The sequence below is a fragment of the Colias philodice genome, chromosome 15 (genome assembly GCF_061535455.1).
Source record: "Colias philodice isolate Cphi_HAF_F1 chromosome 15, ilColPhil1 Martin Lab GWU primary, whole genome shotgun sequence".
In the NCBI taxonomy this organism is placed as follows: domain Eukaryota; kingdom Metazoa; phylum Arthropoda; class Insecta; order Lepidoptera; family Pieridae; genus Colias; species Colias philodice.
The window spans coordinates 4729937-4746399 of NC_143100.1; the positions used below are offsets into that span (position 1 = coordinate 4729937).

The following is a 16463-nucleotide window of genomic DNA, read 5'->3' on the forward strand; positions in this document are numbered from 1 at the left end:
GGTTTCTCGATGTAATTATCATTCAATTATATCAGTCAATTATCCGGCGATGGACCATATGTTCAGGCAATAAGGTTCACTTTTGCTTGGTTAAACTTGGTTAAGTAAAACGCACGTCTAATCTTGATAACGTTTATTTCGTTACTAAAACAGTGAAGCTACGTACTAGCGGCGGCGCATACAAAATTATTCCACTTTAAAATATTTTTAGAATATAATTTTACTGGTAACTATTTGATTTTTTTTGACTAACAATTGTTAATATTAAAATAGACATTAAAGTAGAATTATAGTAGACATAGACAAACATACAACTAGCAAAAAATAATAATGAAACAGAAAAAATGTATTTTTTTTATTATTAGGTACAATTTACATAATATCCTGCAATACATATACATATTATTTAATTTATGACAGTTACGTACTCTGTATCAATAATGTAATCATTCGAGATTTTCATTGAACGGTTTTAACAAAAGTAAATACTTCAATACTAAACAGTGCTTGTTGGTCACTCAATTTAAAAAGAAATCATAAATTCATATTTTACGCGAAATGTTTCTTTAAATTACAATAAGTAGTAAGAAAGCGTCACGCGATATCAGTTCGCGTGAGAGCCCTTAAGCCGTCTCCGTCATTAGCACACTTTGTAAACTGACGAAAGGTTTAATTTATGTAAATTTCTATTTCGTTTTCTTTGCTAGAACTTAATAAGGGACGCGTTAACAACGACTTGAGGATTATGCACAGACTTCACTTAACACATTGGTGATCAATATTTGCAAGTAGGTATAATTCATTAGCGCTTTGCGAATTATTCGAATGTTTTGATTTATTCAATTGTATGAATGTAATGTCTTTATGATAGTAAACATTTTTAAACTTGAAATAAATAAGAGATTTCACTTTTCAGAACTACGAATAGTACCTACCTCATAGCAAGTATGTTATATTTAATGGCAAGTATTCATTTTAAATGAATATAATAATATAAAGAAAAGTTTATGTTATTCATTGTCATTTATCAGATTTTAGTTGCCAATGTGCGCTTAGAATTTTTGTCGCATATCACATAAATCAGCTAACGTTTTCGTAAATCGAAACGTCAATGAAGGCAACCTTTTTATCGGGCGTATAATTGTATTTCTTGAGCGTATCCGAAGACTAATCGTGAGCTTACACTACGCGGTCGGCGACACCATCAGTTTCCAACACAATGGCCATTCACAATAGGCCAAAACGGCACACAATAGTGGCAGTTTACCCCACAACACCGGCTCAATGGTCAGCCGTCTATCCCTCATTCCGAAAAACTCAAGGAAACAAGCAGATAAGAGTGATTAATTGGTTTAAGTCGATTTCAATGAAAGCGGCAACGCTGAGCCGATTTTTTACGTAAAGGATAAGTTTTAATCTGTTCCGTTTATTTCAGATTCGTTGTAATATATCATTTCTTATTTATCTTGTTGAAAAATTTGCTTAACGTAGGCAATTTTTTCTTGAAAATCTATTGTTAAAGATGATGTTTTTGTTTCATTATTACATTAATACGTAACCTACCTGTCTATTATTAACCCGTATGTGACGTTCTGTTGTCCAAAAACTAAATAGGTTCAATTTGAAGTAAGTATCTAGTTCATACAAGTTATGTTTAAAAATATATTTTATATAATATATGCTACATCTTGTAACCTCTAGGGTATCGGAACCCTTCTAAAGCTGTCTGACTGACAAAAAGGCGATGAAAATTGTTAAAAGTTGTCATGATTAGTTGGGTTACATGCTTCGAGTTACCCGGCAATAAATTTAGCGGGTATAAGAAATAAACGCGTCAATGTAAACCGGGTTGACGTGTCTCTAGTGATGTGCGCATGTTTATCGATTTATCTATTAAAAATCATCTTGATTATATCCCATTCAGTATTATGAGTTGCTCTTAGAGCTCTATGTTTCATTAAACACACATTTTCATTCACATTTTTTGAATTTTGCTTGAATATTTTTAACATTCTCTTGTTTACCTGATTATACAAGATAAATATACAAATAAAGAAAAATATAACTTATACAGTAATTCAACATTTTGAGTCACCATAATGTGAGAAATAAAGCTTTCAACAAATGTTCCATCGACTTGACTTTGGACAGTGTGTTGAATAATATCGATTTGTAATCTATCGATAATGTCATGTAAACAATGACATCCCTAGCAGTGGGGCTGTTTATGAATGGATCGCAAATTGATACAGAACGCAAGGCGTTCGTGTCGATTTATTTAGGTTTTTGGGTATTCAATATTCGAGTCATATCTATGTTAATAAGCGTTTTGTACACGGGTTTCATATAATTTTGTCTTATTACTTATACAGACGTATGAATATTGAATAGATGAAAAGTGGTCGTTTAATTATATCACTTCAAAACAGCTCTACCATTTTGATACCTATTTATTGTGTTGCAATAGTCATATCAACTCAAATAAGATATCTTACAAAGAAAAACAAAAAAGTGGTTACAATCTAATTTGAATTGTTTTACATATTTATAGACTAATATTTTTGAATAGCTTTTTGAAAGATATTGGTTAATAAAACTCATATCTAATAAAATAATTAATCTTCTTGTTATAAAATTTTGTAGCGTCGGTTATCACTTACATTACGTATCACTAATACTCGTTATAATAATATAATAGTATAAAGGAGTAATAAATCATTTTATGACAACCCTCATGTACGGCTTAATTGATTTAATACAGAGTAGAGCTGTAAGAAAGATGGATAACAAGACGGACAAAAGGTAATCCATTCTTATTCATATTCAATTTTGTAATATACATCTACGGGGATTGAATATCGTTGCATTGTAAAGAAGCATAAGGAACATGTATAATATAGGAACAAAATATGTTGTTACGATGCAAGAATTTGTTTTAAATATAAAATATAAATTATTTTTGTTGAAATAAGCATATTTAATGAAAATTTCATATAAATATAGGTTTTTAATATTTCTACAATCAGTATTTAGTTGATAATGATACAAAATTTATTTATCTAATTTTTATTATAAAATTTATTCAAAAGGAAACTTACTTGGCTAAATTGTCAAATTATATAATTTTTGTGAGTAACTCGCGAGTGACCTGTTTTTTAATAATAATGTATTTTCTACCATGTCAGAATGGTCTCATAAGCCTACTGAAATTATTAATTAAAATTTTATATATGATTTGCCTTAGAATGTGGACGCCGACGGACAGCCTTTGCCAATGGTTTCATAATGTTATCATCTTTATCCCTTTTCCACATAAAAGATTATTTAATATCATATTCTGAAGAGAAATTTTGACGATAATTTATGATTGTTTTTTTTAACTAAATAAAAGAATCTAATAATAGAATAAAGGGTCAATGACCCGACCACACTAGAATAAATTATAGTTTAGTAGGTATAAATAAGGGTAAGGGTTGTTTCTGTGTCGGTAACTTGCGGCGTGGTGCCAACCTGTTTTATTGATGGTGTCTTCAACGAGCACCACTTATATCTTTAGTAACTGCATTTAACATTTGAATAAGGTATAAATGATGAAAATTATTTTTAATTTATACTATGTAACTTTACTATTAAGAGAAATGAATTTTATCAAGTATTTTTATACCTAATTGTTGAAATAAATATGTAAAAATTATATTTAAACAATGCCGTTCTTTAATTCCCGAACTGGTAAAATAATAAATTGCTAAATCTCCTCAAAGTCGCATAGATTCATCTAAAACTAGCTTAAAATAGTTATAATTATGTTGTTTACTTTGTAATGGACCTAGTTACATTGCTTTTAATGATCCGTCATTATCGGTACTCGCCTATCTAATATAGGAAAATAAACTTCAAAAAAAAAATGGTGAAGCATTAGTACAGACTAATTGTCCATTAAATTAATAGAAAACGAATTATGCGGGACTTTATCATTTTAATGAACAATTAAGGCTGTTTTAATTTTGTAAAAGAAAATTAATACACCATTAATTGCTGAAAATAGATTTGAATATATTATCGCGTAACAACGTGTTCGTTACCTCCATATTGAATTGCAGTTTCTAAATGACAAGTAATGTAGAGTATAGACCGTAAAATAGTTAAAAGCTATCGTCCGATCGTAATTTGATTCAGTATCGTTTTTATTTAGGCCTAAATGCAATACCGCACAATCTGCCCACTTACGGTGCTAAGCGTCGTTTCAGGGGTAGAAGGTCGTAAGTGCGTAGCCGGCTTCGAGCGAAAAGCTCTATTGCAGTAGAGCTTGCGTTCAGAAAAAGGAAAGGGCACATCCCCGCTTTGGGGTACTATAGTTGGCTCATTCATTCGCTTCCCGCCGGTGGCAGCGAGCGCACGTTTCGCGACTCGAGCGAATTGTACTAAGACGATCGCGAAAAAACTTTTCAGTGCAGTGTCGAACGATCCTTGTAAGCACTCGAATATGAACAAGATTCTCTCGTGCTGTGAATTTAACTAAGTGAAAAGAGACTGATCGGCGGCTGGAGTGTTCTGAAGAGGCTAATTAAGAGCTAGGCTAATTGGCGGGGCCGGCGTTTCATGAAGGTGAGCCGACTTTTATTTCCGTTCAGCAATCCCTCTAATTGCGTCAATTAGTGTAATGCGGCGACAGCTTTGAAGAGTCCGCTTAATGATCTCCATGGTTGCTTGTGTAGCCTTTGAAAAACTAATGAAAATAGTGTATAACGAATTGTGTCTGGTTTCAGAATAATTAATACTGAGCCTTAGGCCGTCACCCTTCCCTGTATTCTTTCTTGCAGTTAATTAACTATTTTAACCGATAAAGAGGTGCTTTTAACAATACCGGTACACGTATTTTAAATTGCTTTTATGTGATAAGGAGGTGTCAACTATTTACAAACTTTATCGTGAAAAGTTTATAAAGTTTTGTATGTAGTGAATTTATCATTCGTAATTTTAATAGCTTTAAAACAAAAGTAATTTATATAACTCTTTATTTATAACATTTCCTAATTATGAAAAAGCCTCTCTAACACAAAATAAAATAAAAAATTTTCGCGAGTTTTTATTTTATTTTCAAAATCAAGTAATTACAGGGTAAAATATATTGTTTATTTTTGCATTCTAATTGGAGTTGAAAACGCGAACGTAACGAGTGAATATATTGCCGCTAAAGTTGTCAGTAAGCTCCTGAATCATAGGCAGTAAATTCTCTTTCTGAGAACTGTCTATTTGTACAAATTGTGCAAGTGACGTACGACATAAATAATATTCTAATAAATTATCCGGAAAACTGTTTATAATATTACAGCAAGTTACATCACTAGCAGTATAAACATGGAAAATAAATAATTTTATTATTTATTTAATACTTACATAAATTTTAGGCAAAGAAGGTTTATAACATATATATAAAATGTTTCACAAGAAAAAAAATCATGATTAACTATTTTGGGATATTTTATTAAAAGCTATTTGTTCAATCAATTTATTCTTATAAAACAAAATAAATAACTACGCAAAATATTATAAAATGAAGCCCATAACTGTAAACTGAGTATTTCTCACAACAAATACACCGAGTTCCATGAAAAACTAATAAGCTAATAAGAATAAATAAAACGCCTTTGAAAATAGCATTATTAAAATTGCCAATTAAGCGTACAGTAGCAATTCTTTATTCCCCTAATGAGCTCTCACAGATAATGTTTCCTGTTAATTTGTTTGTAGATATACCTACGTTTAGAATATTTCTTTTATTTACTCAAGTCGGATGTTTGTAAGCGTTGCGGTCGATTAAGCATCTTTAAATATATGGACCAATTATTTTTTAAACTTACATTAATGACGAGAAATAAATTGATTGGAGCAATCAATATTGATATAACTGATGATAAAAAGAAGTTCAATGTTATATCTACTAACTGAAGAGAGCAGTCTGCAGTTTTTATCATTTATTAAAAACTACCTTACTATAGGTACCTAGCTGAGTATGATCTATTAATCAAAACAGGACACAGGTATAAATATAATATTTTGTCACTTAAAAGTAAAATCTTATCACTTTTGTCTAAAATCTAAATATAATGTTCTAATTCTAACTCTATCTATTTTTGTATAACAATACAAAGATAACGAATTGCGTTTGAAGTTAAAAATATACGAAGATTTTTGTAAAAGTGTAATTCCGTTGAGCTCGAAGCGACATGGTTGTACCAAAAGCCAATTAGAATGGCGTATCCTGCTTGTTTATTCTCTAATTAGCAAGCGGCTCATTAGAGGTACATCACTAGACCAGGAGAGTGCTATGCTTCATTCGTTTTAATTATAAACATTGCTCATTGGGTTCTTATAAATACTAATGACAATTAAGGGAAGCTTTATTGCGCTTCTTAAATAATGACTATGATTCCACATGTATTTTATTTTGGTGATTTATGAATAAGTTTAGACGTAGATCGTTCTTAAATGTAAAGTTACACGTTTTTTTGTACTTTATGTAAAAAAAACAAAAACAAAAATACTTTCCTGGGAAAATAAACATAAAGAAATACCATGTGATTTTATAAACCTATATTATTTCAAATTAATATAAACAATTATCCCGCATTTACTATTTAGGTACTACAATCAAGAACCAACTTCGTTAAGATCGCTATGTAAAGCCCGTGGTCGGTGGTTCATAAGCTCGTGCGCAGGTGCGCATAATAAAATCTGATTTAATTCAGAGTCTCGCGGGCAAGATCACCATAAAGCTTTAACGTATAATTATTAATTAATATTGTAGGTAGGTATGCCTGATTCTAAAACCTATAACAAAATTTATTTCCATTTGTTATTTAAATAATTATAAAAATAAGAAATATGCTTGTCCTTTTTTTAATTTTCACATCTGAATATTGAGCAATCTTTCATTTTTATTTATTAAGTCAATACAATAGCATCTCTACAAGTATTGTAATACCAGGGAAATTATAAATTTACCCTACTTACCGATCTAATTCCCACGATGTGATTTAAATCTAAACACAGTCAAAGAATAACAAAAATTTGCAGTAAAAATATATACGTAATTGATGTTAAAGATATCTAACCCGGTTTACCAATTAGTCTATTGAATACAAAGTTTTACATTACCTGTATAAAATTTTGTGCATGCAAATTAATTAATTTCAGCCAATTAATAAACCCGTTTTAATTAACGAGGCTGTTAGGATAAATTAATCAGCAGTGCTTCGTCCGTTCACAATGACCGCGTTTCTAATATTAATTACAGATAGGATTATATCATTTCTATCTGTCCGTAATTTTCTAAAATAACCCCACCGCGTAATAATCATGTTGAGTACGACCGGAGCTTATATGTTTTAATGGATTTAATTTCAACTAATTCTCAATCAGTTTGATTAAAAAATTTACTTAACACTTGGAGTTTCGACCTCACCCAGCTTTAGGTTACATTAACTTAATCACGCGACCGTAATTTTAAACCCATTTTTACTAAAATAATTGAAGTTCACTTCTTCGCTTATTAACCGTCCTATTTATTTTGTTACTATGCCGTTGAACAATAATTTTATTTCAAATGATGTTTATGATTTAATTACGTAATACTATTTATACAATTAACGACACAGTAGGCACCTTTATCAACCGTGCCTTGGAAATTAAAATAACTTGTTTTATTATCACATACTCGTATTATAATTATTTATTACAAAACACTTATCAAACGTGTACTTATGCTATTTGTTTTCACGACTAGAAGACGATATGGAAAACATCTTCGCGAAAGCAGAGGTTTATTAACTAGATAATGTGGGAGGCCTTCGCTGTTCGAATTTCAACCTTAAAAACAGCCTAATTCATTCATTTAATAATATTTTAATAAATGAAAGTGACATGTGCGGCGCGCGGCCGAAGGTAGGGTTGTCATTAGCGATTGCCTGCAGTGACACGGGGTCACCGGGCTTGCTAATTGGTCCGCTCCACAGTTTTCTCTTTCCTGTATAGCAAACAAATTAGTACGAGGAACACTTGACTAGGGTTATCGCTGGGCAAAATTGCGAAATATCGGACAAATTTCGGAATAGATTTTTTCATTTTTATTGTAAGATTAAACCATAAATGATTTCAATTTCGGATTCATACCTTAAACATCTGTAAGAAAAATTATATATTAACAATGAAGCTATTGCTTCTATTATAGAAACAAAATCAAATATCAAGTAACATTTCAATCCAGCTTGAAAGAAAAGCCACTCGTCTTTTTAATTTTTTAGGAGACATTAACATTTACAGAAATGCTTTTGAATGCTATTTACTTAATATTATATTTTAAGGCAAGTGGAAATATATAACTAACACTGCGTATGTTTCTGGGCAACGGTTGTCACTAACCCAGATAGCCCGTGCCCTATAAAAAGTAAATTTTAATTGTTATCGGTAGCCCTGAAGGTCACTTGTAATTAGGTTGTAGTCGAGGCTTGTTTTTCAGTGGCGGCGGTTGCGCTTCCTCTTGTTACTTATTTAATTACCAGGCGGCTGTCTCCTACTTGAATAAGCCTTCGTCGAACAGACTGTACGACATAAGACAGAATACGTTTAATAATTTTAGTTATAATTCTACCTTTGTTTTTGTAGACGTTTACATCAAAGTTTTTTACTCTACATTTTTATGATATAAAAATACCATCATCGGTAAACTCGTTAGCTTTTTCCCGAGAAGATTATTTATTTTACAAGCAATTATCGACAATCCTACTCGTGGAAGGAAGTAATTGTTTCCCATCGAGGATTATATTGTAACAACCTACGTAAAATCTGGGAGAGCTAATTAAGTCAAAATCACTCAAGATACGCTGAAATCATCTAATTAAAACAGATACGCGAGAAAGCGTTGTTATTTCTAAAAATAATTTGTATCTTATCGCTTCGGTAAACGTTTCTATAAGTACACAGAAGTCAATTGTTTTACATATTATCTGTGTGTTAACTGTTATCTTAATAACATCGTATACATAATTAGAAAGTCTTAGACCACTCATTGGTTTATGTTTGACCAGATAACCTCTCGTGGCGTGACTAATGACGCGCGTTCGAGTACGTTTGTTTGTATACAGGGGTCTTTGCCTACGTGCATCAACATCAATATTGTTTTTCCTATATGAATTTTGTTTGCTGCTCGATGTTATGTGTCGTTAAAATTTTATTATCATTGATCTGATCTTCATTAAATTGTTATGTAATATACCTACATATTACATTTTAAATATGTTTAAAATTAAAGCCATTCATGTATTATTCACAATTAATATAGTATTGTATACTTAGATTAATTCATTTTAATTTTAAAATTGACGACAATTATCATAAATACATTATTTTCTATTTCCGACGAGTCCCTAATTAGTGTTCCTACGTTAGCAACTTGAATGCAAATACTGTGTTATTAGGCAGGTTAATTAAAGAGTTATCGTTCGTAATTAACCCGTTTCGGTACAGTACGTGTGCCCATAGCTTGTACAAACACCACTAATTAAGAAATTCCTCTTCATTAACTCAATTAGATTTATTCACATCAAGACTATGTACCTAAATAGCCCAATTAAAAATACTGAGTTAATTCTAGCATAATTAGTGCATTTCAATGTAAACATTGACGTTGTGCATACATTCTAATACTTATGCGTGGCATAATCGGATTACTTTCTTTGTCAAGAATTATTTTAATGAAAGAAGACTTTGAAGTGCGAAACTGTAGTAGGATATTGGTTTATTCTTTAATGGGCTTAACTTAATCATTTTCTCGTCTCGCATGAGCTTACTCGTAAAGTATGTGTCGACTGCATTTGTTTGTTATCCAGTAATAGGTTAACAATACGTGAAGAGTTTATAGTAAATGTACAAACTAATATAAAAGTGACACAATCGACAAAAGTTCGGAAATACAGTACCATTGTCAACATGGTAGGAAGTCGCGACCCGCCTTGGGTTATCTATTATAATTAAGAATGAACTATTGACGTCAAGAACGAAACGTATCACAGCGGTTGACAGCAACAATCGCTTTTTATTAGAGACCCGCTTTAGATAACCCTCATTAAGTCGAAAAAGTCGAAGCATCATTAATGCCATTATCAGTTGAAGGATTCTTAGGACTAGGAGTTTACATATGGGTGATTATACAAAAATGGGGTAACTTTTGAGGATATTTTGTTTACTATATTTTTTATATCAGATTGTTACAAATTAGGGTGTATATGATAGCTAATCTAATGAATATATTGTTCCAAATCGGGCCAGCCAGTTTTTTAAGTAGATTGTGAGATATTTTAAATTTTCTGGAATTGGCCTCCAGGGGACTGACGAGGCTAACATGGTACTGATAAAAAACACAATTTTGTAATATTCTTAAAGAAATTGAATGAAAATTACTACAAATCTCTCAGTTTTAATAATGGCACATGTCTTTTAAGTATTAAAATCACTTAGTTACGTTTAAAAATGATAATTAATAATATGTGATAGTGGGAAAAAACAATGTCTCAAGTTTCAAAACAGCCTTCTGACATTTAACGCTACGTGAATATTCTTACCCTCTTACTTAACTTTTTCTACTTTGACTTAGTTTTACTTGATATTTCAAGTAATTCACAAACAACAGAAACAAAAAAACGGCCTAGTGCGAGTTGGAGTCCTAAAAAACCTATTTTTTATTATGTTTGTAACTAAAAATTTACACTTTTAGCAATTTTTCCTTATCTGTGTTATAAGACGTTGCTATTTACCAAGTAGAAGTAAACTATATAGCAGTTTATAGTAGACTGTATACACGGCAAGCATCCTGTGTGTTTTTTTATTCCCTTGCGAATATTGAATTTTGCGGAAATTTGCAGTATTAACGGATGTAGGTATCTTTTGATTGCGTTGCGTTATAAGTTTGATTTTTATACAGCCCCAAGGGTTCTTAATCTTGAGTATCCAATATAAATTTTAGATTGATACCTCCACGCGTTCCAAAAAAAACGTCTTAACAGACAAACGGACAACAAAGTGATCCTATAAGGGTTCTGTTTTTTCCTTTTGAGGTTCGGAGCCCTAAAAATCTACCAATATTTATGTTAAAAGTACTAATTATAGTAAAATTAAAAAACAAAGTCTCGAATGAAAGTCTCATCTGAGTTTTCATAAGAGCCCCTTGACATTTTTATAATGTTATTAAGTATATTAATTAACTTTTATGTTATTTTGAGGTAATTTTACTTCACAGTAATATACGTATACGTATTTATCTGATAAATATAAAAAGCTATGCCCTGAAAGCATCAAAATCAATAATTAAAATAAAACACGATCTTTTTTAATAAAATTATTAGTAGTTTGTTTCAATAGCTCTTTTCTTTGCTACTCTTTCTTAAATGTTTCTTCCCTAGTCAAATTCAGGTTCTTTTAGCGTGGCGCATGATGTTTTAAACTGAAATATGAAATAGAAATGCTTATACCAATAGCAATCAAGATAAAAGTTCTCAAAAACGACAGAATCATCAGTACCATGGGGTCGCGTCAGTCCTCTGGCACGATATCTGACAAAGGACTGATGCCAGCGGATTGATGAAAAGGGACTTAATATGAGGTTATAATCACAAATTATGTTTTTTTGCCTAATTTCTAATATCAACAAACTATATTTTTACAAATCATAGTTAACCATTTATAAATGAAAATAAAAATCGGATTAACAATAAAATAACGACTCACCATAGGACTGAAATGTTGACTGGCGCAGCAAGATTTTAGAGGACAAACACAACCCTAGCGCTGGTACAGTTATGACGGCCGTCAAAATATGCGGTGCACAAGTAACTTCATTACCAACATTAATACTTAGATAGGGATTTGACCTCGACTTGGTGATATTTAGCGAGAATTTCAAATTTAAAAAACACACAACGGACTGACTAGTGAAAACGATGACAAAGTTTAATTTTATTTTTTAAATAAAATGGAAAACATTGCGTTATGAAAGTTGTAGTATATAATACTATGTACATCAAAGATTGTAGTGAATTAGTAAGTTTTCTTAAATCGATGATAATGTTTAAACGATAGTCACTTGATTGTTGGTTTTCGGAGTTGTGACATGCCAAAGTACTGACGTTTGAGGTATTAATTTATTTTTTTTATTCATTTGTATTTTAAATAAAGAAGTGAAATTGAGTGACCAAATAAAGGACGCTTCATTGTTTTAAAATAGATTGTTATTTGAATAAAATATAATAAGACTTTGTTTAAATTGGCTGATGACATCGAGTTACCCCATTTTTGTATAATCATCCATATCACAACATAAAGACGTCAGTCTTTTATGGTTTGACGTTCGTAATTGAATTTAATTAATTGACGCAGGCTTATTAACTTTGTTGTGCTGTTAAATGATTTTATAACGTAATTACTCAATAAAATTTATGAAAGATATCATATTTTGTCTTCTTTTTTTTGTTTAAACTAGTCATTAAAAATATCTACGTCAGTATTTTTTAAATATTCGAAACATTATATAATATAGGTAGCAATACAAGATTTGATTGAACCTTCCTAATAAGTTGTACGAAATAATTTTATGTACAAAACGGTACGAAAACAGGCGTCAGACTAAAAATGAGGTCGGGCATTTATTGGTCGTTTCGATTTTAGTGCTTTTAAAGTACAGTCAAAGTTTGTAACGATGCCTCTGTTCGACAGATTTTATGCAAATTTCTGTAACTTTTCATTAAGTAGGGGACAAACTGTTTTCGTTTTTGAATACTTTGCTCTACCTAGAGCAAAGTGAGTAGGTACCTATATATTTCGGCCCTTAAAGTTTTCTTAGAATTGGTCGAAACATAATGTTAAAAAAATACTTTTTTCTGATAGCCCTCCATGAAAAACTGCCAAGTTAATTTGCTGCCCAAGTTAATTTAAGCGCCTGTAAGAATTATGTTAGGCATGCGCATGATTCTTATTTCTCTTTCAATATAACATGATTATGGTGGTAAATAATTAATCAATTTAATCGTAATTTACCCTGATACTTTGAGAAATTCATAACGGGGCAAAATTTTCAAGTATCGAAGTAATTGCGCCTCCGGATCGCGACTGACCGATCAACAATGAAATTCACAATGGGGTTAATACCCTCTTGATAGAAAGCGCTCATTTCCTCTGTTGGTACTTCATTCGTGGAGTAGCAAACACAGGTCGTAATGAACGGCAATGGCGACTAACGCTACGGCAATTTGAACGTTCAGTGGCCCGGCGCGCACCAACAGTCCTCGAAATTAGTAATACACACTGCCTGATGAATACTTCACAATTACACATACGCTTTGCTGACTATTGTGATTCGAATGTAATTAAATAATTAATAATGCATGCCTTATAAAAAATCATAGACTCTATTGCTATCTGAGGGTATGCAAATAAGAGCACAACATTCCCGTTGGTATGTTTAATTAATGAATAAAAAACTTATTTTGCTGAACCTATACCTTATAGAAATAACAGTGAGAATGTGTATTGTAATAAGAAAATACGTAGTTTATATTACAACCACAATTTGTAATATGATGTCTCTGTTTCACGCTAGCGTGTGGTCGACAGGAGTGATATTTGCGTTGTTATTAATTCCGCAAAATTGAAAGCTGATCCGGTCACAGTGACTCTAGCAATTATTAGATCAGATTCAAACTGTTTTGTTGTTTCTCTTTTTCACTCCTTAATATTTGTCGTATTTGTTTGCTGTTCAAAATGTAACGTAATTTATTCATTACACAAACTAAATATGTATTTAAATATGATTTGAATTATAAATATTAATTTATAGTCAAAATCGTTCCCAACATAATTTAAATAAAAAAATCAATAAATTATAATTGCCGCCGTTAAGGTTTTATTCACTAAATGTAGTCTTCACGGTCCAATTAAACAGCTTAACTGAGCGACGAGAGCTACTAATTTGAGACTTCTGTATTGCTCTCATCGATAGGAAGCTTGCCACCCAGTTGTTTCAAGTAGATACAAATTAGTAACATTGTTTATACATTGATGTTTATAAATATTTTATTATGATTGAAATTTCCAAGAAAGTTACAAATAGATCAGATAATCAGTTTTTAATTTCGCTGAATGTAACATCTCATTTTTCCTATAAAATAAGATGATACGTGGGTGCAAGCGCAAGATACTAGGTATTAACGTAATGCAGAACCTTTAGTAACATCATTTCTCGAAAGTTCTCAAGCGGCTTAAAACATCTCCAAGAATTTTTATTATAACTAAACATCATTTAAAAAAAACAAATATTATATACTGCTGTTTTATCGATTTAGGCTTACATAGAAAAGTAGTGTACTGCCGTCGCATTCAATGCAAAACATAAATAAAAATATTAAAAGTCAATCCGTAGCAATTTCGCGTATGGAAACGGAGCAAACTCCCCGATTCAATTACAAGCGAGCATTTATCATCGAAGCTGACAAACGATGTCGACTTGTTATTTCCAGGACTAATGTTTGAGAACTATTGCGTACTGACCCCTAATTCGACGATTTTTCTCTACAAAACTGGTTTGTGACAACGCCCATAAATATCACTAGTTTGCTGAAAATATTATACAAGAATTATACTTGTATTTGGAAGTAGGGAACAGAATAGAAATTTTGTATTAAGAATTACTTAAACCTTTTCAAATATATAAACTAACCTTCATATATATAATGTGCAATACGTTTCTAAGAACGCACGTCTGTTTTTCTTTTACAAGTTCCTAGTACTGATTGAAAGCATTGGTTTAAGAGAATGCATAATGGGCGGAAAAATGTCAAGCGTAAGTGTATTAAAGTTGGGGTCCGTAAAGTTTCTGCTGCGTGCCGTTCCTGATGTATGGTTGCGACGACAAATTGAAAACTGTACCAAATGGCCCGCGGTTCGCAGAGGGCACAACGGTTACCGTTTAATAAAAACCCACTGTTTTGGATAATTGAAACGTACGTACATTTGTAAATATATCGAATTATAATCGTATGATTGTATCGCAGATATAGCTGGAATATGTAGGGCAGTTGCGAAATGCTTATATGCAAACATAGCGGTAATACGCAGTTTAGATTTTATTGAATAATAATTTAATTTAGAATATAATTCAATTTGTTCTATTTCAAGAAATTATGATTGCAAAACCGTATACAAAAATAAACATTAAAAGAACATGACATCAACATTAACCATAAGTAATGGTATTAAATAAGTGTCCTTCTTATTCTAATTCAATTATAAGTATTATTGTTTCCCGTAAGCAATGTGGAATGAAGTTTCTGTTACAGTTGTATTCAATATAGAGTTTCGTTCGGCCAGAAAATAGTTGGGGGACGCGTGAGCGCGCTTCATACGGGACCCGCGTCGCAGACCTACGAATTATATCGGTAAACAATTGTTACAATTTTGCAACCGATGGAACCTCGATATTGAGTTAAAGTTAATTTAATATACAAAAAAGGCCGTGATATCGAAAACATGGATACCAGTTTGATTTTTGTTTTATGAAAGCCATTGCACGAAAAATAACTGAAAATAAATAAGCGATGATCAGATATTCAGATGCAGAATGAAAGTTAACAAAAACATACTTAACACTGTAAAAAATAGGATTTATTCACTCCTGATTGAATGCGAAAAAGAATAAGTCGAACCGAATGTCGCAAAGTAGTAATAAGTAATCCATCCATATCCCTAAAAATAAACTTTACTCTAACTAGATGTATTTTTCGTAACTGAGAAAAGAAATAATACCGTAAAGGGTGCTTGTCCCTAACAAATGGTTATATTACATAAATAAGGCGGGCGGAAGAGTTTAGGCGATAGCAATCTGCGGACGGACGACGGGATGAAACCGTTTCTACTTATATTAAGTGGGCTTTACATACATTGTAGCCTGAATTCATATAATTTGTTATCTCCTTTCAAATTTTGATAACTCGAATGAAAGTCTCATTTGATAATATTCTCATTACAAAGCAATGTCTGGAATTTAGGTCCCTGTTTAAACGGTTGTGTTGTCGCGTTATTGGAGCCGTGGACATGATAGTTCTTGGTAAATGTAAAGTATAGTTTGTGGTTTGGTATCGCGGTAACTCGATATGGAGACGCGTCGCCGCCCACGGGTAAACGGGTTAAAGTTACATTTCTATCCAGCTTACTGATACGTTACAAATGGAGCCGTTGACACACGATACGGATATTGGCTCCGTGATTTAATTACTCTCGAATATTTGCTTTAATCAAATCATCAAGCCCGTACGCCCTGGACTTTCGTTTATTTATATTTTACAGCGGTTATGGATTTATACATGACAAGCATAATTGATCAATAAGCCCTTTTACACGTAGTTGAATGTTCATCAATA

The 16463-nt window shown here is 31.7% G+C and overlaps 1 protein-coding gene across 1 annotated transcript in view; it reads left to right on the forward strand.

The window, feature by feature from the left end:
• Window positions 1-4360: 4360 nt before the first annotated feature.
• The window catches only part of Bx (LIM domain-containing protein Beadex), a 43205-nt gene continuing 31102 nt past the window's right edge, over window positions 4361-16463 (forward strand). Inside the window, exon 1 of the mRNA XM_089704513.1 lies at window positions 4361-4605. Coding sequence (XP_089560639.1) covers window positions 4600-4605 — 6 coding nt within the window. The 5' untranslated portion in view covers window positions 4361-4599. The remainder of the gene's footprint in view (window positions 4606-16463) is intronic.